Genomic DNA, 21,060 nt, shown 5'->3' with positions numbered 1-21,060 from the left:
TCTCTAGGCACATAGCTAAATACACCCATGTTATGCACATATCCAATAGTTACATAATTAGTGAGGATGAAAAAAGAATACTATTTTTTTTTTTTTTTTTTAATTGGTAGAACTAGATGGACATGTGTCTTTTTTAAATCTGACTATGTAACTCAGGGGTCCTCAAACTACGGCCCGCGGGCCACATGCGGCCCGCCAGGGTCCTGAACCCGGCCCGCCGGCCGGGATGTATGATTCATGTTTATTTTTTTTTATTTTTTCTGAATCGCCTATTTAGAGCCAGAGGCTCTAAATAAGCTTCAGAAAAAGGTGGACCCGGGGGGCAGAGCACTGCGCCCTAGCCCACCCATTTGTGTGACAATAGCGAATGAAAATTCGATATTGTCCCACGGATCCGCCTCCTAGCCAATCAGGAAGCGGGTCCGAGACCCGCTTGTTGATTGGCCGAAAGGTGAACCCATGCCATTTGCCGAGGAGGAGGCTGGAGAACTCGAGGAGACGCCGGGGGACTGAGGAGAAGCCGCCGCTGCAGGTAAGTGCACTGACTGGTCTCTCTGCATTGAATGGGGGCACGCTGGTCTCTCTGCATTGAAAGGGGGCACGCTTGTCTCTCTGCATTGAATGGGGGCACGCTTGTCTCTCTGCATTAAAAGGGGGCACGCTTGTCTCTCTGCATTAAAAGGGGGCGCGCTGGTCTGTCCGCATTGAAAGGGGGCACGCTGGTCTGTCCGCATTGAAAGGGGGCACGCTGGTCTCTCTGCATTGAAAGGGGGCACGCTGGTCTCTCTGCATTGAAAGGGGGCACGCTTGTCTCTCTGCATTGAATGGGGGCACGCTGGTCTCTCTGCATTGAAAGGGGGCACACTGGTCTCTCTGCATTGAAAGGGGGCACGCTGGTCTCTCTGCATTGAAAGGGGGCACGCTGGTCTCTCTGCATTGAAAGGGGGCACGCTGGTCTCTCTGCATTGAAAGGGGGCACGCTGGTCTCTCTGCATTGAATGGGGGCACGCTGGTCTCTCTGCATTGAATGGGGGCTCGCTTGTCTCTCTGCATTGAATGGGGGCATGCTGTGGTCACTCTGCATTGAATGGGGGCATGCTGTGGTCACTCTGCATTGAAAGGGGGCACGCTGTGGTTATATATATATATATATATATATATATATATATATATATATATATATATATAGTATTGTATTGTATTGTTTTTCCTGTTTTTTTACAAATAAAATATGCGCATTGGAATTTGTTCATATTTTTTTTCAAACTATAGTCTGGCCCCCAACAGTGTCTGAGGGACCATGAACTGGCCCCCTGTTTAAAAAGTTTGAGGACCCCTGATGTATCTTGTCAATCTAGTTCAACCAACAGAGAAAAAAAAATGAAAACCTCCATATACACAATCCTTATCCCACAGTTGATCCAGAGGACGAAAAAAAAAAAAAAAAACACCCAATAAAGCATGAATCCAATTTGCTCCAGTGGGGGGAAAAAAATCCTTCCTGATCCCCAGGGAGGCAATTCGATATTTCCTGGATCAACTACCACTTGGTGTTACTACCTATACATATGAATATCCAATTATATTTTGTGCATTTAGGAAAGAATCCAGCACTTTTTTTGTAAAAACAATCTACTGTGAGTATTAGAGCCGGTTCACACTCATGCGGCTGCGGCGTTCGCATGTAATATCGGAGCACACTGCTCCTTCATTACATGCGATCGGCTGTGCGGTGCGAGTTTAGCCATACACTTTGTATGGCTAAATTCGCACTGCACCAGCAGAAAACACGCACAGGACCCTTTTTTGCAGCCGCATCAGGATCGGATCGCACAGTGGTTCACACTTGTGCGATCCGATCCTGTGCGAACTGCAAGATCGCACTGCGATATGCGATCAAACTGGGGGTGTCGTTAAGATTACATTGACACCCCCAGCGTATCGCATATGGCAGTGTGAACTGCCGGGGGTGTGTTTGCGATGCGGGAACAGGCTGCGAATTCGCAGCCTTCCCGCATCGCATAAGTGTGAAGCGGGGCTTAATCTTGTAAATTTATATACCCATTTTTCATGTTTTGGAATTTTTTTTTTAAATAAAAATATGTTTTTAAAAAGAAAAAACAACCTACTGAGCTGGCCAGAACCAGCTCGTGAGGGAGTCTTCTCTACATTTTTACATTTCATTTGCATACAGTGCGGCATGACAGCGCAATTCTGAGCACATTGCTGAAACGCAAAAAAAAAAGGCCTGGTCATGAAGGGGGTAAAACCTTCCAGAAGTCAGGTGGTTAATCTCCTCTTCTCAAGAGAGAATAAATTCAGTTCCTCTAATCTATCCTCATAGCTGAGCTCCTCCATGCCTATTATCAGTTTGGTTGCTCTTCTCTGCACTTTCTCCAATTCCCAGATATCCTTTTTTGTGAACTGGTGCCCAAAACTGAACTGCATATTCCAGATGAGGTCTTACTAATGATTTGTACAGGGGCAAAATTAATATCTCTCTCTCTGGAGTCCATATCTCTCCTAACACAAGAAAGGACCTTGCTCACTTTTGAAACTGCAGCTTGGCTAAGCCTGCCATTATTAAGCTTTTGATCTACCAGAACACCCAGATCCTTCTCCACCATTGACTCCCTCAGTTCTACTCCACCTAGTATGTATGATGTGTGCATGTTTTTGGCCCCAAGCGCATAACTTTACATTCATCAACATTAAATCTCATTTCCCACATAGTTGCCCAATTAATCAGTGCATTGAGGTCGGCTTGTAAATTGGAGACATCCTGTAAAGAAGTTATTCCACTGCAAAGCTTGGTGTCATCTGCAAAGACTGAAATGCTACTTTTAATCCCAGACCCTATATCATTTATAAATATATTAAAAAGTAAGGGTCCCAACACTGAACCTTGGGGTACACCACTGGTAACCTTAAATCATTCCGAGTAAGAATTATTAACCCCTACTCTCTGAATTCAGTCTTGTAACCAGTTTTCTATACATTTACAAACCGATCTTTCCAGGCCTGTAGACTTTACCTTACACATGAGCCGTGTGTGGGGAACTGTGCCAAACACGGTTTCAAAATCCAAGTCAGCTATTAGTAATACAACTGCATACATAGTGCCCCCGCTGAGGGACCACCCAGCCTTGGCACATTTCACCACTATTGGCAAATTTAAAGAATCTTCTTTTGGGTCACTTGTAATACTTCAGGTCCCCATAGCAAAAGTGAACAGAGGAAAGATATTTTACTATAGACCAATCCCCAGGCATGCCGCCAATGACAGGAGTCAGTTCCCTGTAGCCATCAGCCACTGGAAGAGTCTCTTTAACAAAGAAACGGGAACTACTTACCGCATTGAAAACCTCAGAACCATTTTTTTTAATACATCCAACAAACAGAATGATCCATCCGGGACAAAATCATACTAACGAGTTTCACTCTGTAGTGCGCTTACTCCTAAGGTAACACATAGGAACACATAGGATCCCCCTATGATCCCCCTATGAAGCTCACAACCAAGTGAAATGCGTTAGAGTGTTTGCATCCTGGATGGACTGATCTGTTTGTTGGATATATTAAATAAACAGTTCTGTGACTTTCTTTCCCCTTTCTTCTTTGGAGCTGTTACAGAGACTTACCTCTATAGCAGTTGCATAGTCTTCTTTGGTTATAGTTATACCCTTGCTCATAGTTACATTTTTGGGGATCATCCACAATTGCAAGTAGAAAACCCAGCATACTAAGGCTGTATTCACCCCATTGCCAGTTATTATTTACCATTTACCAAGCAAGCCGCATAAAGGGTGCAGCAGGCGAGATTTTTTTTGTACGTTGTTGTGAATGTAGGTTTAGTAGTAAGATTAAGCTGGCTACTTGGTAACATCCATAATAAGCCTTTGATGGGTACATGACTTATACAGCAATACCACTCCAATGCGTTTTGGCTGAAAAGCCATAATAATAGCATGAGTAAAGCCCCTTTCACATACGCCTCCACTAAGTGGAATCTGTGTGCTCAATGGGGGATCTTTCTGCTGATCCTTACTGAGCAGGCGGATGATAGGTCCACGGATACAGTCTTCTATGGGGCAGTAAGATGGAAATGGACCACTAGTTATAGATGGGGGCAGGGGCCACTTAGGGCAGGTCTGGGTTACCTCCAGGCCCACCTGTCCCTCATCTATCCATTAGCTTGCATGTGCTCCCACTGTGAAGACACTTATAAATTAGTAGTGTTAGGACTGCAAGCAATACAGGGTGCCGTGAAGAGGCCTTGCAGCTTACACATGTGTTTGCAAATGTGTGCTAACTAAACCCCTGTCCCCGTGCTATGCAGAGCGGACACGGATACAGTCCTCTAAACAGATTGAAATGGACCACCTGTCTGTTTTCATCCAATGCCATCCTATCCTATCCACCAGACGGATGGGGAATATAACCATCATTCCGTCTGTTTTTGACTGACAGACTCAGATCGGATGGCGGCGGGTGTCAGCGGACATGTGTATGCCAACATTCGCCGCACCATAGAAGAGACTGGATGGTCCGATCAGGTCCGCCTGAAAAACTGACCTGATTGGACAGCCCATATGAAAGGGGCCTAAAGCTTTCCAGCTGAAACGCATTAGCCCGGTATTGCTGTATTTATCACGCAGCCAATTAAGAATATCTATTATGGATGGCACAGAGTAGCTGGCTCAATCTGACTTCTATATTGTTTATTGGAGTGTGGAGGCACCTGAGCCAGCCACTAGAAGCTGTTTTGCGGTGGAGTGTGGTGGTTCAGTGCCATCTTTAGAGCATTAAAGGGCCCTGGGAAATGCAGTGCACTGGGGCCCCGCCTACACAACCACCCATGAGAATAAAAATGCCAATTATTGATAAGGAAATATTTATTGGTACAGCAGTGCCAGGCTATGGACAGCTTCCAAGTTGGGCGGCTGGGTCCGGTGAACACACACACACGGACGGGAGTCAGACGCGACTGTCCTGTGTGTGCCTGTTCCCGTGGAGGCGGACAGACATTCTTGCAGTTGTGGGCTCCCCCTCCACGGCGCAAGTGGCCTGACAGCAGCACAGGGCATTTGCCACCTGCTAAGTTCGGCATGCGCACAGGAATCAGGAGTAATACTTAGTCGCTGGGCAGGTGGGGGCCCTCCCGGGCAAGTGGGGCCCCCGGGCAACTGCCCAGCATGCCCATTCGGTAAGATGGCCCTGTGGTGGTTGTTTCCCTTTTCAGTGTATGTAGGTTTACATCCAAATGCCTGAAGTCTCAAAATTTCTAGACATGCCAAAGAGCTAATATTTTATAGTTACCTTTCACCTCTTGGATAACGGATTGAAAGCTTTAAAAAAAAGGAAATCAAGGTGGTGGTAATAGTAGAAGCGATAAACATCAGCGCCACTCCAGCAAACATTACATATTTAGCTCTGCAAAACACAAAGACAGATACAAATTTTATCAAACAGAACAACTGCTTCACCTCCTTGCCTGTTCAAAGATAAACTCCAACAAATGGCTCCCAGAGGAATTCTCTAGGTGTGATAATGTGTGTGATTCTCTGGTAAAGGCATATAAGACACAAATTAAAGCAGAGCTCCACCCAAAAGGGAAAGCTCCACTTGTCTGCCTCCTCCCCCCCTCACTGCCTCATTTGGCACCTTTTGGGGGGATGGGGGCACCTTGTTTCCTTCCCCTGCAGCCGACCCATTCACAAAGCGCAGCGTGCTTCCTGCATGCGCAATGGGGGACCAGCTTTGAAGTCGTAAGGCTTCACTGCCAGTTTCCCTTAGTTAAGATGGCTTTTTTTTTTTTTTAAGATTTTTTTTTTTCCTTTAAAAATAACAAACGCTTCATATTTACCTGCTCTGTGCAGTTATTTTTTCATTGAACAGCCCAGATCCTCTTCTTCTCGGGCCCCTCCCTCCTGCTGAGTGCCCCCACAGCAAGCGGCTTGCTATGGGGACACCTGAGCCAAGCTGCAGCTCGGCCCCACCCCCCTCTCTCTCCTCATTGGCTAACTGAAATTGATGGACAGCAGCGAGACCCAATGGCATGTCTCAGCCAATCAGGAGGGAGAATCCCGAACTCCCGAGGCACTCGTGCACATCACAAGATGGGGCTCAGGTGTGTATTAGGGAGGCTGCTGCACACAGGTTTTTTATCTTAATGCAAAGAATGGATTAAGATAAAAAAAAAAAACTGCCTTTACAACCACTTTAAGGCTTTTCCCCTTAATGCATTCTATGCATTAAGGTGAAAAACCTTTTGTGCTGCAAAAATTGTTGTCAATCAAATGAGCAGGGGGGGGCGCTGAGCCACCTGCTCTGTGTTAATAGACACAAACACAGAAACAGTGTGGCTCGGGAGCAAGCACGCACAGGTGCCCCCTTTCCATGGGGGCACATGCTGAAGAGGAGGAGCCTGGGGGACCCCAGGAAAAGAGGATCGGGGCTGTTCTGTGGAAAACCATTGCACAGAGCAGGTAAGTATACAAAATTTGTTGTTTTAATAAAAAAATAAAACGAAGCTTTAATGTCGCTTTAAATCCAATATACATTAGTATATTACAGTATTTTCTGTATATCATTTTGCCCAGGGTATAATATTATTATAGGTATTAAGACAGTAACAAACCCAAAAGCAATAATGTAATATATCGCAGCTTACCATTGATTAGATGTGGTGGCTGCATTAGTTTTCTTTTTTAAGGCCTCTTTCACACGGCCCGCCTCCGTAGGTCCGCGATCCCCGCTGAGCCGGCGGATGACAGCTCCGTCTCCGCTTGCAGAGCGGAGAGGGAGGTGTCTCAGCCCCCGCTGCTCTCTATGGGGGATCGGATGAGAGCGGACCGCCTGTCCGCTCTCATCCGATCCGATCCCTGAACGGATGGATAAATAGGGTTTCCATCCGTCCAGATTTCACGGACAGGATCGGATACGGATGGCAGCGGGTGTCAGCGGAGGTGTCTCCGCTGACACCCGCTGCCCCATAGAGCTGCATGGAGGATCCGATCAGATCCGCCTAAAAAACTGACAGGCAGATCTGATCGGACCGCCCGTGTGAAAGAGCCCTAAGGCTTTTTCCAATTTGTTTTTTACCTGGTGATCTGGCCAGTAACACACCTGTATTAAAGGGGTCCCACTCTGGATGAAGGGGCACAGGGAGCACCTCTGGACAGTAGCATTGAATAATATAATATATAATCAGTTACAGCAAACAGTTTTTTGCCTTTAGGATAAGGCTGGCCATACACTATACAATTTTCTTGTTCAACTTTCCTTTAGATTTACCAAAACCATGTAATATAGGGTCAAACCTAAACACTTTAAATTTGTATGCAATCAGGCAGGCCCTTGCACTACATAGTTAAAGGTAAATCTAAAGGAAATTGAATAAGAAAATTGTATAGTGTATGGCCAGCCTAAGGCTCGGTTCACACTGAACATAGGATCCAACTTGAGAGACCCCACGTTGGATGACATGTGAAATTCAATGTTTCCCTATGAGAGCTGTCTTAACTGATACTATACATGTCTGTCCAACTTTAGCTCTGGTTCACACTGCCGCGACTTGTCATGCGACTTGATAGTTCAAAGTCCCATGACAAGTCGCTCCCTATTAATGGCATTGGAGCCCTTCTAACCAGTACGATTCAAGTTGCTCCGACTTAGAAAAAGGTTCCTGCACTGCTTTTGGTGCGACTTCGGCATGACTTGCATTGACTTCTGTTAAAGAAGTCGTATGCAAGCCGCGTTGAAGTCGCGCTGGGATGTCGGATTCAAATTTGCGCGACTTTGAAGCCGCGGCATCGTAAACCGGGGCTAAGAAAAGGTTCCTGCACTACTTTGGTCTGACTTTGATATGACATTAATGCCACAGGGTGTAAAAAAACACATTACGTCATATCAAAGTTGGACTCCAAAGTTGCACTGGAAGTCGTGCGACTTTGGAGTTGGGCTAGTGTGAACCGAGACTAAAAGTTTTACATGAATAAACAAAAACTGATAATTGTAAGCCCCACTGTCAGTGGTAAATGGTTTATCCCATCCATGTATATTGACACATCTGGAAGAGAGCTTGTTCTTTGAAAAACAGAAGCTTTACTGGTTGGATCATCAGATAAAAATAAAAGGAAAGAAAGTCTAATAGAGGAAACAAATGACATCTAAGAAGTGGTAAGCTGCATTATAATAAATGTTTGCTTTTGGGTTTATTACTGCTTAAGTGACATTTCTACAACCAGTTTTTAATTGTCATTTTTAAAAATCCACCTTCCATTCTCCCAAATTAGCCATTGACCAATTTTACATTTGTAAACCCCCGTGAGCGGGACCCTCCTAACTCTTTTCCCTTGATTTGTATTTTAACTATACTATTTGTCTTCATATTGTACAGCGCTTCTCAAACTGTTGCAGCTATATACACTCACTGGCTACTTTATTAGGTAAACCTGTTCAATTGCTTGGAAACACAAATTGCTAATCAGCCAATCACATGGCAGCAACTGAATGCATTTAGGCATCTAGAAGTGGTGAAGATGACTTGCTGAAGTTCATACCCAGCATCAGAATGGGGAAGAAAGGGGATTTAAGTGACTTTGAATGCGGCGTAGTTGTTGGTGCCAGACGTGCTGGTCTGAGTATTTCAAAAACTTCTGATCTGATAGAATTTTCACACACAACCATCATCTTTACAGAGAATGGTCAGAAAAAGAGAAAATATCCAGTGAGCGGCAGTTGTGTGGAGGAAAATGCCTTGTTGATGTCAGAGGTCAGAGGAGAATGGGCAGACTGGTTCTAGATGATAGAAAGACAACAGTAACACAAATAACCACTTGTTACAACCAGAGTATGCAGAATACCATCTCTGAACACGCAGCACATTGGACCTTGGGGCGGAAATGGTGGGTACTGATAAACTGCACTCATGGGCACTAATGAGGCTGCACTGATAAGGCAGCACTGATATGCTGCACTGATGGGCACAAAAATTGGACAATAGAAGATTGGAAAAATGTAGCCTGGTCTGATGAGTTTCAATTTAACCAATTGCCGACCAGTCACTGGGACTGTACCGCGGCAAAGTGGCTCGATTCCGTCCAGCGACGTAGACCTACGTCGCTGGACTCCTCCCCTTGTAGGCGCCGCCGGAGGCTCGCTCTCGCTGTTTTCAGTCACAGCAAGAGTCGGGCCAGGGGAGGAGCGGCGGTGATCACCGCCGCTCTTCCCCGATCGTCGGGGATCTAGTGTGGAAATCCGCCCGCTTGTGTAAACAGAGCGGGCGGATCTCCTAAGTGATAAACAGTGACAGACTGCGGGGTTCAGCATAGCTGAACCTGCGATCTGTCCCTGTGTCACTCAGTCACCTCCCCCCCACACACGTTAGTAAGCACCAGGCATACATCAACCCCTCCCTCTCCAATAAAATTAACCCCTTCCCTGCCAGTGTCATTTTTACAGTAACAGTGCATATGTATAGCACTGATTACTGTAGTAATGTCACTGGTACCCCCAAAAGTGTCAAAAATGTCAGTCAAGGGTCCGATCTGTCCGCCGCAATGTCGCAGTCCCGCAAAGAAAAAAAAAAATCGCAGATCGTCGCCATTACTCGTTAAAAAAAAACACCAAAAATGACAGAAATCTTTCCCTTAGTTAGTAAACGCAATAACTTTTGCGCAAACCAATCAAAATACGCTTATTGTGATTTTTTTTTTACCAAACATAGGTAGCAGAAAACAAACTGGCCAAAAATTTAAAAAAATTTAGATTTTTACATTTTTTTTAGGGGGGAATTTCATATAAAAAAAAAATGTGAAAAATATTGTTATTTTTTCAAAATAAACGCTCTTTTTTTTATTTATAGCGCAAAAAGTAAAAATCACACAGGTGATCAAATACCACCAAAAGAAAGCTCTGTTTGTGGAAAAAAAAGGACGTAAATTTAGTTTGGGTACGGCGTCGCACGACCGCACAATTGTCAGTTAAATTTGCACAGCGCCAAATCGCAAAAAATGGCCTGGACGTAAGACAGCAAAATCCTCCGGTGGTAAAGTGGTTAAGCCACGACATTCAGATGGTGGGGTCAGAATTTGGCGTAAACATGAAAGCATGGATCCATCCTGCCTTGTATTAATGGTTCAGGCTGGTGGTGTAATGGTGGGGGGGATATTTTTTTTTAATTGAGCATCGTTTAAACACCACGGCCTACCTGAGTATTGTTGCTGACCATGCCCATCCCTTTATGACTACAGTGTACCCATCTTCTGATGGCTCCTTCCAGCAGGATAATGCACCATGTCACAAAGCTCCAATCATCTCACCAATGGTTTCTTCAACATGACAATGAGGTCACTGTACTCCAATTGCCTCCACAGTCACCACATCTCATCCAATAGAGCACCTTTGGGATGTGGTGGGATGGGAGAGTTGCATCATGGATCTGCAGCAACTGCGTGATGCCATCATGTCACTTTGGACCAAAATCTCTGAGGAATGTTTCCAACACCTTGCTGAATCTATGCCATGAAGAATTAAGGCAAAAGGGGATCCAACCTGGTACTAGCAGAGTACCTAATAAAGCGGCCGGTGAGTGTAAGGCATACATGTTCAATACATGTTCAATTTTCTTTTAGATTTACCAAAAACAATATAATATGAGGCCAAAAATAAACAACTTTTAATTGTATCCAATTAGGCAGGCTCCTGAAATACATAGTTTAAGTTAAGGTAAACCTAAAAGAAAATTGTACAAGAAAATTGTACATGTATGGCCAGCCTCAATCCTGCATTGTAAAAATAATAATTATACAAACTCAGCAATCATCAATTGCTGGGGGGGGGGAAATATTAGGTCACATAATGGTTTACAGTCACTGAGCCGAAGCTAAGCTGACGCTCTCAAATGTTATAGCGCACCAAATGATCTATGACATTCATTTCTATTATCACTGGGGACCTCCCGACCCAGACCCCCATAATAACACATGCCTGAAGATATACTTACTTGACATACAGAAAAATGAGAAGAGGGGTTGTGAGATGGAACTGGAAATCATTTGAGAGGTACCAGGCCCAGCCGGTGCACTGAAATAAATGGCAGAGAGACACAGCAATCATTTTCTATAAAGTCTTACCACGCTTTGCAAAACAAAAGTTTTGGATTGTATCGCTCTCTCATGTACAATTCATGTTGGCGTGTTGTATTGATTGGCCCCAGCTGTACATATATAAGGTCAGCACTGCTGCTGTCACATTATTGATTGGGTTAATATCTGTTCCTTTGTTTCAAAACGTATTAATGTAATAGACACTCATTCATGCCCATGCATGGACGTTCTTTATTGTGCAATTAAATAATTGAGAGAAGACAGGAATAGAACAGAAGGCAAGGAAAGAAGAAAGAAAGGAAGGAGGTAATGAAAGAGGAGGGGAGAGAAAGACATTTTTTTTTAAATCAATTTTATTATAATTCTTCATTTGGTTTACAAATCCTAAATTGACCCCAATTTTAATTTTTCATTTTATTTAGAGATAAGGAAACTCCGATTTAAATTTTTCATATTATCTAGAGATAAGGAAACCCCAATTTGAATTTTTCATTTTATTTAGAGTATTTAGAGATAGAGAAACCCCAATTTTAATGTTTCCTTTTATTTAGAGATAGGGAAACCCCAATTTTAATTTTTCCTTTTATTTAGAGATTAAAATTGGAGTTTCCCTATCTCTAAATAAAATAAAAAAATTAAAATTGGGGTTTCCTTATCTCTAAATACAATGAAAAATTAAAATTGGGGTTTCCCTATCTCTAAATAAAATGAAAAATTAAAATCGGGGTTTCCTTATCTCTAAATAAAATGAAAAATTTAAATCGGGGGTTTCCTTATCTCTAAATAAAATATTAAAATTGGGGTTTCACTATCTCTAAATAAAATGAAAAATTAAAATTGGAGTTTCCCTATTTTTCATTTTATTTAGAGATAGTGAAACCCCAATTTTAATTTTTCATTTTATTTAGAGATAAGGAAACCCCCAATTTTAATTTTTCATTTTATTTAGAGATAAGGAAACCCCCGATTTTAATTTTTCATTTTGTTTAGAGATAAGGAAACCCCGATTTTAATTTTTCATTTTATTTAGAGATAGGGAAACCCCAATTTTAATTTTTCATTGTATTTAGAGATAAGGAAACCCCAATTTTAATTTTTCATTTTATTTAGAGATAGGGAAACCCCAATTTTAATTTTTCATTTTAATTTAGAGATAAGGAAACCCCCGATTTTAATTTTTCATTTTATTTAGAGATAAGGAAACCCCCGATTTTAATTTTTCATTTTATTTAGAGATAAGGAAACCCCCGATTTTAATTTTTCATTTTGTTTAGAGATAAGGAAACCCCGATTTTAATTTTTCATTTTATTTAGAGATAGGGAAACCCCAATTTTAATTTTTCATTGTATTTAGAGATAAGGAAACCCCAATTTTAATTTTTCATTTTATTTAGAGATAGGGAAACCCCAATTTTAATTTTTCATTTTAATTTAGAGATAAGGAAACCCCCGATTTTAATTTTTCATTTTATTTAGAGATAAGGAAACCCCCGATTTTAATTTTTCATTTTATTTAGAGATAAGGAAACCCCCAATTTTAATTTTTCATTGTATTTAGAGATAAGGAAACCCCAATTTTAATTTTTCATTTTATTTAGAGAGAAGGAAATATTTTTTAATCAATTTTATTATATTTATAATTCTTTTTTTTTTTTTTTTTCTTTTTTAGTTTGCAAGTTCTTAAGCCAACCTTAATTTAAATGTTTGCATTTTTAATGTTTCATTTCATTTTAACTTCAATGCCATGCCAATTCTTTAATGCAAACTTTTTTCTGCATTTTTCCTCTCCTCAACCTGACCAACCTATATAGTTAGAGAATAGTAGATAGTAGAATGTAAATTTAGTGCTTTGATCTCCACTGAACTTATATATATATATATATATATATATATATGTATATATATATATATTTTTTTTTTTTTTTTTTATACAATTTAGGATAAAGAGGGTAAAGAATTGAACCCTTGTCAGGTTTTCTCGCTCACTTTCTGTCGTAGAGACAACGGTTTCATTAGATAGGAAGTGACAATCATTAACAGGGACACAGAAATAAAGCAGACAAGGTTTCTAGGCTTCTTCTATGTCACAAAAGGTGGTGCACATTCTCCCTCACGTCCTGGGCGGTGAAGCTGTTGTCACCAGACATACGCTTTATCTGAGCGTTCCCATCAAGTGAGATCATGTGACCAATGCCAAGACATTTGGTCACGTGACTGACCACCGTAGAAGCTCCAAATAGTGGTTTCTATAGTTCAGCTATGTATTCCTTTTTATTGTTTATCATTTTATAGGGGAGGATAATCAGGAGAGGGGAGTTTTTTTTAGGTATACAGTATCTCACAAAAGTGAGTACACCCCTCACATTTTTGTAAATATTTTATTATATATTTTCATGTGACAACACTGAAGAAATGACACTTTGCTACAATATAAAGTAGTGAGTGTACAGCTTGTATAACGGTGTAAATTTGCTGTCCCCTCTAAATAACTCAACACACAGCCATTAATTTCTAAACCACTGGCAACAAAAGTGAGTACACCCCTAGGTGAAAATGTCCAAATTGGGCCCTAAGTGTCAATATTTTGTGTGGCTACCATTATTTTCCAGAACTGCCTTAACCCTCTTGGGAATGGAGTTCACCAGAGCTTCACAGGTTACCACTGGAGTCCTCTTCCACTTCTTCATGATGACATCACGGAGCTGATGGATGTTAGAGACCTTGCGCTCCTCCACCTTCCGTTTGAGGATGCCCCACAGATGCTCAATAGGGTTTAGGTCTGGAGACATGCTTGACCATTCCATCACCTTTACCCTCAGTATCTTTAGCAAGGCAGTGGTCGTCTTGGAGGTGTGTTTGGGGTCGTTATCATGTTGGAATACTGCCCTGCGACCCAGTCTCTGAAGGGAGGGGATCATGCTCTGCTTCAGTATGTCACAGTACATGTTGGCATTCATGGTTCTCTCAATGAACTGTAGGTCTCCAGTGTCGGCAGCACTCATGCAGCCCCAGACCATGACACTCCCACCACCATGCTTGACTGTAGGCAAGACACACTTGTCTTTGTACTCTTCACCTGGTTGCCGCCACACACCTTTGACACCACCTGAACCAAATACGTTTATCTTGGTCTCATCAGTCCCTAAAAAGTGTCAAAAATGTCAGTTAGGGGTCGGATCTGTCTGCCGCAATGTTGCAGTCCCGCTAAAAATCGCTGATCGCCGCCATTACTTAAAAAAATAAAAAATAATAAAAAGTCCAAAAATCTATCTCGCAGATTGTTAACACTAACTTTTGCGCAAACCAAATAAAATACGCTTTTTGGGATTTTTTTTTTTTTTTTAACCAAAAATATGTAAGAGAATACAAATTGGCCTAAACTGATAAAAAAAACTAGGGATTTTTTTATTTTTTTTTAATTGGGAATGTTTTATAGCAGAAAGTAAAAAATATTGTGTTTTGTTTCAAAATTGTCGCTCTTTCTTGGTTTATATCGCAAAATCTAAAAATCGTAGAGGTGATAAAATACCACCAAAAGAAAGCTCTATTTGTGGGAGAAAAAAAGGACATCAATAGTATTTGTGTACAGTGTCGCACGACTGTGCAATTGTTAGTTAAAGTAACCCAGTGTCAAATCACAAAAATGGCCTGGTCATTAGGGGGTAAAACCTTCCGGAGCTGAAGTGGTTAAAAAAGTATTGAGCAAAGGCTGTGAATACTTGTGTACATGGGATTTTTTTTTATTTTTAATAAATTTGCTAAAATTTCAAACAAACTTCTTTCACATTGTCATTATAGGATATTAATAAAACAGAAAAACACAGCGCTTGCAGAAAATATAAAATACCTAAAATAACCAAATAATTAAGATCCACAAAATTAGGAATGCAAATTTCCTGTGCACTTATTTGCAAGGTGTAACCATACAAATAAATGGAAGTGCTGGAATCAAAAATATCTAGTGCCTGAAATAACCAAATTCATAGTAAAATCCACAATAATAATATATAAAAGTTCAAAATTCATGTGCACAAAGTGCAAAGTATAACCATAAATATAAATTAAAGTGCTGGTAGTGCTAGAAAATTGTGCAAATGCAATAATAAGGCGCTCCTGTGTAAGTGCTAGGGTGCTCCTAGGATAATCTATGAATTTGGTTATTTCAGGCATTATATATTTTTGATTCCAGCACTTCCATTTATTTGTATGGTTACACCTTGCACTTTGTGCACAGGAAATTGGCATTCTTAATTTTGTGGATCTTAATTATTTGGATATTTTAGGTATTTTATATTTTCTGCAAGTGCTGTGTTTTTCGGTTTTATTAATTTTGTCTAAGTTTTTACTTATTGAACAGCAGCTGCAATACACCTATTTATTTACATTTATACTTAATATTTGAGGTCATTGTAGCCGTATTAGTGCACTTGTGACAGAGACAATTGAGTACTGTCCGTGATACTTTTTTTATTTGCACTAACATACAATTTTTCAGGACAAGCTTTCGGGGTATGTCCCCTTCTTCAAGATCCAAGCAGTACTGATTAGGCGAAACAGGACAGAAGTTGCAAGCGAGGATGAATTTGTACCGACATACCATCAAGGAACATAAAGAAGATAGTTTCTGCACACCTGTGGGACATCATTTTTCACAACTGGACATCACTATAGAAGACCTCAATGTTTTAGTTCTTAACCACTTGCCGACTGCTCACAGTATATTTACATCGGCAGTCAGCCCCTCACAGGCAGAGCGACGTAGGTCTACGTCGCTAGCCTGTGAGGGTCTCAGGAGCGAGCGCGCGCCGCCGGAGGCGCGCTACCGCGCGGTCACTGGCCCCCCCGACCGTGTCACTCGCGATCGTTGGTGGAGAGGGAGAAAGGCAGGCGGCTAATGTAAACAAGCCGCCTGTCATTCTCCCCTGTGTAGAAATGGTGATCATACGGTTCTACCATGTAGAACCGTTAATCACTGTTCCTACACCTCAAGCCACAGCCAATCACAGTTACAAACACGCCCCTAGGGACACACATAACCCCTCCCTCTCAAATAAAGTTAACCCCTTCACTGCCAGTGTAATTTTACAGTAACAGTGCATATGTATAGCATTGATTACTGTAGTAATGTCACTGGTAACCCAAAAAGTGTCAAAAATGTCAGTCAAGGGTCCGATCTGTCCGTCACAATGTCGCAGTACCGCAAAAAAAAAAAAATCGCAGATCTCCGCCATTACGCGTTAAAAAAAAAAACAACAAAAATGACAAAAATCTTTCCCTTTGTTAGTAAACGAGATAACTTTTGCGCAAACCAATCAAAATACGCTTTTTGCGATTTTTTTTTACCAAACATATGTAGCATAAAACAAATTGGCCGAAAATGTTAAAAAATTTAGATTTTTACATTTTTTTGGGGGAATTTCATATAAAAAAAATTTGAAAAATATTGTTATTTTTGCAAAATTTATGCTTTTTTTTGTTTATAGCGCATGATCAAAAAATCGCACAGGTGATCAAATACCACCAAAAGAAAGCTCTGTTTGTGGGAAAAAAAGGACGCCAAATTTGTTTAGGTACAGCGTCGCACGACCGCGCAATTGTCCGTTAAAGTCACGCAGTGCCGAATCGCAAAATAGGCCCTGGTCAGGAAGGGGGTAAAATCTTCCAGGGTTTAGGTGGTTAAAGGGAATTTCAGAACTATCCAGGAAAGGAAAACTTTTGAATTAAGAATGATACTTCTTTTTGACACAAAAAATAACGGCTTTAATTTAGATATGGGTTTCCTTACTCATTATCCCACAGTTTTACAACCCCCTCTGTGACTATCCCCCCCCACCTTCCCCCCTGTCGTCAGCTCTCCCTCTGTCTTATCTCACTAACTATGTTAGTTTTATTACCATTGCCAGTTAAATTTGTTTATGTTTGTTTGGTTCTCTCTTTTTTTTTCTTTGGCTTAGAGATTTTGTGTTTTTTTACCATTCTGCTAAACATTTTGTGAATCAGTACTGCTTGGATCTTGATGAAGGGGACATACCCCCAAAGCTTGTCCTGAAAAATTGTATGTTAGTGCAAATAAAAAAAGTATCACGGACAGTACTCAATATACTTAATATTTGATATTATATTTATTTAGCGTGGGTTTAAATCATCACATCACATTATAGGATATTGCTGTAGAATTTTAAAGAAAATAATGAATTGAATCAATTTTGGAATAAGGCTGTAACATAAGAAAATGTGGGAAAAGCGAAGCGCTGTGAATACTTCCCGGATGCACTGTATACCCGTGTACAGCCGCATCTTGTAATTGCTGTCTATGGGCGGCTGTACCAGGCAAGCTGTGAGTTCCAGGAAAGTTTTAATATAAGTTCTGAACACTCGTACATGCGGTACGTCCCTTTTACAACCATGTGCATGACCCCTTAAAGAAAAGTATTTAAATAAAAGAGTAAGTAGACAAACTTACAGAATCTGAAACGGACACGAAATTGGTAATCAGTAAAACGTTTGCCCACCACACACGGTTACAGCTGTCCCACTGATGCTTGGGTAGTTCCCAGAAAACGCCCCACTGAACCAATGAGATAAGAGCAATAGAGAGTGGGATGGAAGCGAGGTGGAGAGGTTGTATCCTGATATACAAAAAAATAAAAACATTAATTACAGAATTAAACGTTTAATAAACTATATAGAGTTTAAATCAAGGGAAACTCCATCATTTTTTTATTGTGAGTTTAGATTTTAAGAAGTTAGTTTAGCTTAACCAAAAAACTGCCGATGCAGGTAAGGGACACCTATAGATAAAAACTAACTGCAGATTGAATAAAATTAGATAACGCCTTTGCTATAGCTGTAGGCCATTTACAAACCTAATGAAGCCTGACCCAAAACCCCTCAGATATAGCGTCCTTCCATGATGCCTTGTTGCTATGATGTTGCTAAGACATTCTCAGCCATTACTGTGCACCGCAACCATCACAGGAGTGAGCCTTCAAATCCCTGCATACAGGGGCTGACTGGCAATCTTCAGCCCAGGGGGCATGTACAAACCAGAAGCCCATTGTGCAGCAAATCGGTATTGCTCCCACTCTCCCTCTTCCTGGCCTCCCCCTGACCCCCATTCCAGGCTGGAGCTCCGCTCTGGGTACTCTCTACTTATGGGCTGAATCTGGGTTCCTGACATGGCCAGCAGGGGGCGTTTGGGGGAAGCTGGAACAGCTTGATCGGGGCTGGAGGGGGGGGGGGGGGAGAGTCTCCAGTGGGGCATGGAACTGGTCTCTGCTCAGATACAGTTTACACCATCCATGCTGGGGGAAGGCCTGCTCTCTGTCCTTGTCTTTATCCCGCACTCAGTATGTCAGTGGTGGGAACATTTTAATTCTCTTCACCAGGAATCCTTTAGGCATGTCTGTGACAAAAGCAGGAAAGCAGTGCAGCCTTTTTATGTTGCATCACAGCGGTCCGGTGGGGCAATTGCATCCCTGCCCCCTGGCCCAGTCCTCCCCTGCCTGCATATGTGAGGTCCATCTTCTTCATTGCAGCATTACTGAGCTTAGAGCTACTGCAACAGGGGAGAGAGGGATCACATGCAAGAGGGGTTTGTCTTAGCCACATCCTTGCAACAAGGCAGGATGGGATGATGCCATCTCTGGAAGTTTTTCGGCCAGGCTTCAGGAGGTATGTTTGATTCGCCTACACCTAAAGCAAAGGCATTATTTAAAATGTTTGTTACCCCAGCATTTCATAGCACTTGTATGGAAAAGTATCATGTTCTCTTTATATTGCTTCCTTTGTGTGAAATCGCTGGTATTCCTGTCAGTCCCTCTGCTTTTCAATTAGAAACTGACCACACTAAGCAAGTTCCATAAAGACATGGATGAGCGAGCTTGGGGTGGAGGAACTTGAAAGGCCTGACCTCAACCTTTTAGATGCGGAGACTGCGAGCCAGGCCTTCTCATCCAACATCAGTTTGAGCCTGACCTCACAAATGTTCTTCTGGAAGAATGGTCAAACATTCCCATAGACACACTCCTAAACCTTGTGGACAGCCTTCCTAGAAGAGTTGAAGCTGTTATAGCTGCAAAGGGTGGGCCAACTCAATATTGAACCCTACAGACTTAGGCCCCTTTCACACAGGCAGACCGTTCAGATCCACCTGTCAGTTTTTTTAGCGGATCTAAACGGTCCCCGCATGCATCCCTATGGGGCATCGGATGTCAGCGGAGACATGTCCACTGACATCCGATCCGTCAAATCTGGACGGATGGAAACCCTATTTTGTGCCGCAACCCCCCCCCCCCCCCCCCCCAAAGTTATCATGCACCAGCCGCCACTGCTGAAAATGAAAGGAGAGTTTAGTTCTGCTTTAATATTATTTTAACAAAATGACCTAATTTTACCTGACAGTATTAGTATTAGGACACTTACCTCTTTAACCTTTTAAAGATATAGCGCATTCCCATAGTTAAAGTAACCTCTTTTTCAGAATCTTCAATCATCTTTAGGAATGTTTTGGCACCCAGAAATCCACTGCAATAAAAGCAAATTACAGGAGGCAGCAAAAGCAATTACCATAAAGCACTTGTGGGCCAGTCCTTGTGGCACTATGGTGAGGGGGGGGGCACCAAACCCCAACATTTACAAAAAAATAAAACTGAAGGAGGAATGCTGAGAGAAGTAAGAAAGCTCCTTAGGGCTTGGTGCTAGTGGATCGCTCTTTAGAGAGCATTTGATAGGGGGTGATAAGGCATTGTATTGCCTCCTCACCACCTGCTTTAACCCCTTGATCCCTGCATGAGTGCATTGCACGTGGTTTTCGGGGCACTTGCAGAACAACAGGGGGGTATAATTCTTGCCACGTCCACAAAGCAAAGCATCGCGTTTTTGACATGTGTACACCACCAATTGCTGCCTCTGCAGTGAAAGAGGTTGGTAGACAGTAAAAGCCCGACCCAACCACAAGTTTTTACCACCTCCCTAATGTGAATGAGCTATTACAGTTCACAAAACATGAAATCATCTTTCCTTTTTCTCCTTTGGAAGTCTGTACAGTTGGAATGTTGCTCTCCATTTAAAGGAGACTGCATGCTGCCCATGATTGCCCATTCTACCAATAGCTTTTACTGAATTCATTACATGACCCAAGTGGAGGAGCTTGTACAAAAGGCAAAGCTTGTATAAATGTCTATGTATTTATGTCAGCACCTCTATTGCTCTAAAACCCAGCAGCTACAGTGCCTTGCGAAAGTATTCGGCCCCCTTGAACTTTTCGACCTTTTTCCACATTTCAGGCTTCAAACATAAAGATTAGTGTTGAGCGAACATGGACTGTATTATTCGTGTTCGTACCGAATAATTGGATTTTTGTTACCCGAACACGGACACGGACACTTTACTGTATGTTCGGGTAAAAAATCCGTGTTCGGTCGTTTTATTTCCGGGTTTTGCATGTTTTGGCGCTCTTTTTATGGCGGGCTTTCAACAGCCAATCAAAAATCGTTTAACTGGTGTGCCTTAAGCTAACCCAGCCATGCCTGCAAATGTATGAGTAGCTGTGATTGGCCGTCTGAAGCATGTGACCAAGTCTTTATAAGTTAGAGGCAGCCGCAGCGGCGTCATTCTGCTGCTTAGCTCAGGGACAGAGCACACATATGTGCTGGCTGCTGATTAGGGAAAGACAGGCAGGGAAAACGAATTGGTGTCCGGATAGAATTTAGGGTCAGGTCGGAGTGTTTAGGCAGGGCGAGTTGTAGGCATTTTAGGGATAGAGTCTGCTGAATTATAGGGTCAGTGTGTTCTACAAACTACAATCAATATTGCTGTGTGGTGTGGGATAGGAGATAGGCAGGTGTCAGTGATCCACATCCATTTTTCTGTGTGTGGGCTGCAGTGAACACAATCTTTTTGGGGTGCAGTGAACACAATCCTTTTGGGGTGCAGTGAACAAAATCTT

The 21,060-nt window shown here is 42.1% G+C and overlaps 1 protein-coding gene across 1 annotated transcript in view; it reads right to left on the bottom strand.

The window, feature by feature from the left end:
- LOC309552182 (O-acyltransferase like protein-like) overlaps positions 1 to 21,060 on the bottom strand; it is a gene marked incomplete at its 5' end in the record, with an annotated part of 137,390 nt that overhangs the window by 26,722 nt on the left and 89,608 nt on the right. Inside the window, 4 exons of the mRNA XM_082252995.1 lie at positions 5,320 to 5,433; positions 11,009 to 11,088; positions 17,575 to 17,740; positions 19,536 to 19,637. Coding sequence (XP_082109121.1) covers positions 5,320 to 5,433; positions 11,009 to 11,088; positions 17,575 to 17,740; positions 19,536 to 19,637 — 462 coding nt within the window. The remainder of the gene's footprint in view (positions 1 to 5,319; positions 5,434 to 11,008; positions 11,089 to 17,574; positions 17,741 to 19,535; positions 19,638 to 21,060) is intronic.

Source organism: Pelophylax lessonae (genome assembly GCF_965119305.1).
Source record: "Pelophylax lessonae genome assembly, chromosome: 1".
In the NCBI taxonomy this organism is placed as follows: Eukaryota; Metazoa; Chordata; class Amphibia; order Anura; family Ranidae; genus Pelophylax; species Pelophylax lessonae.
The sequence above is the reverse complement of the archived record's forward strand: the minus strand, read 5'-3'. Positions and strand labels throughout refer to the sequence as shown.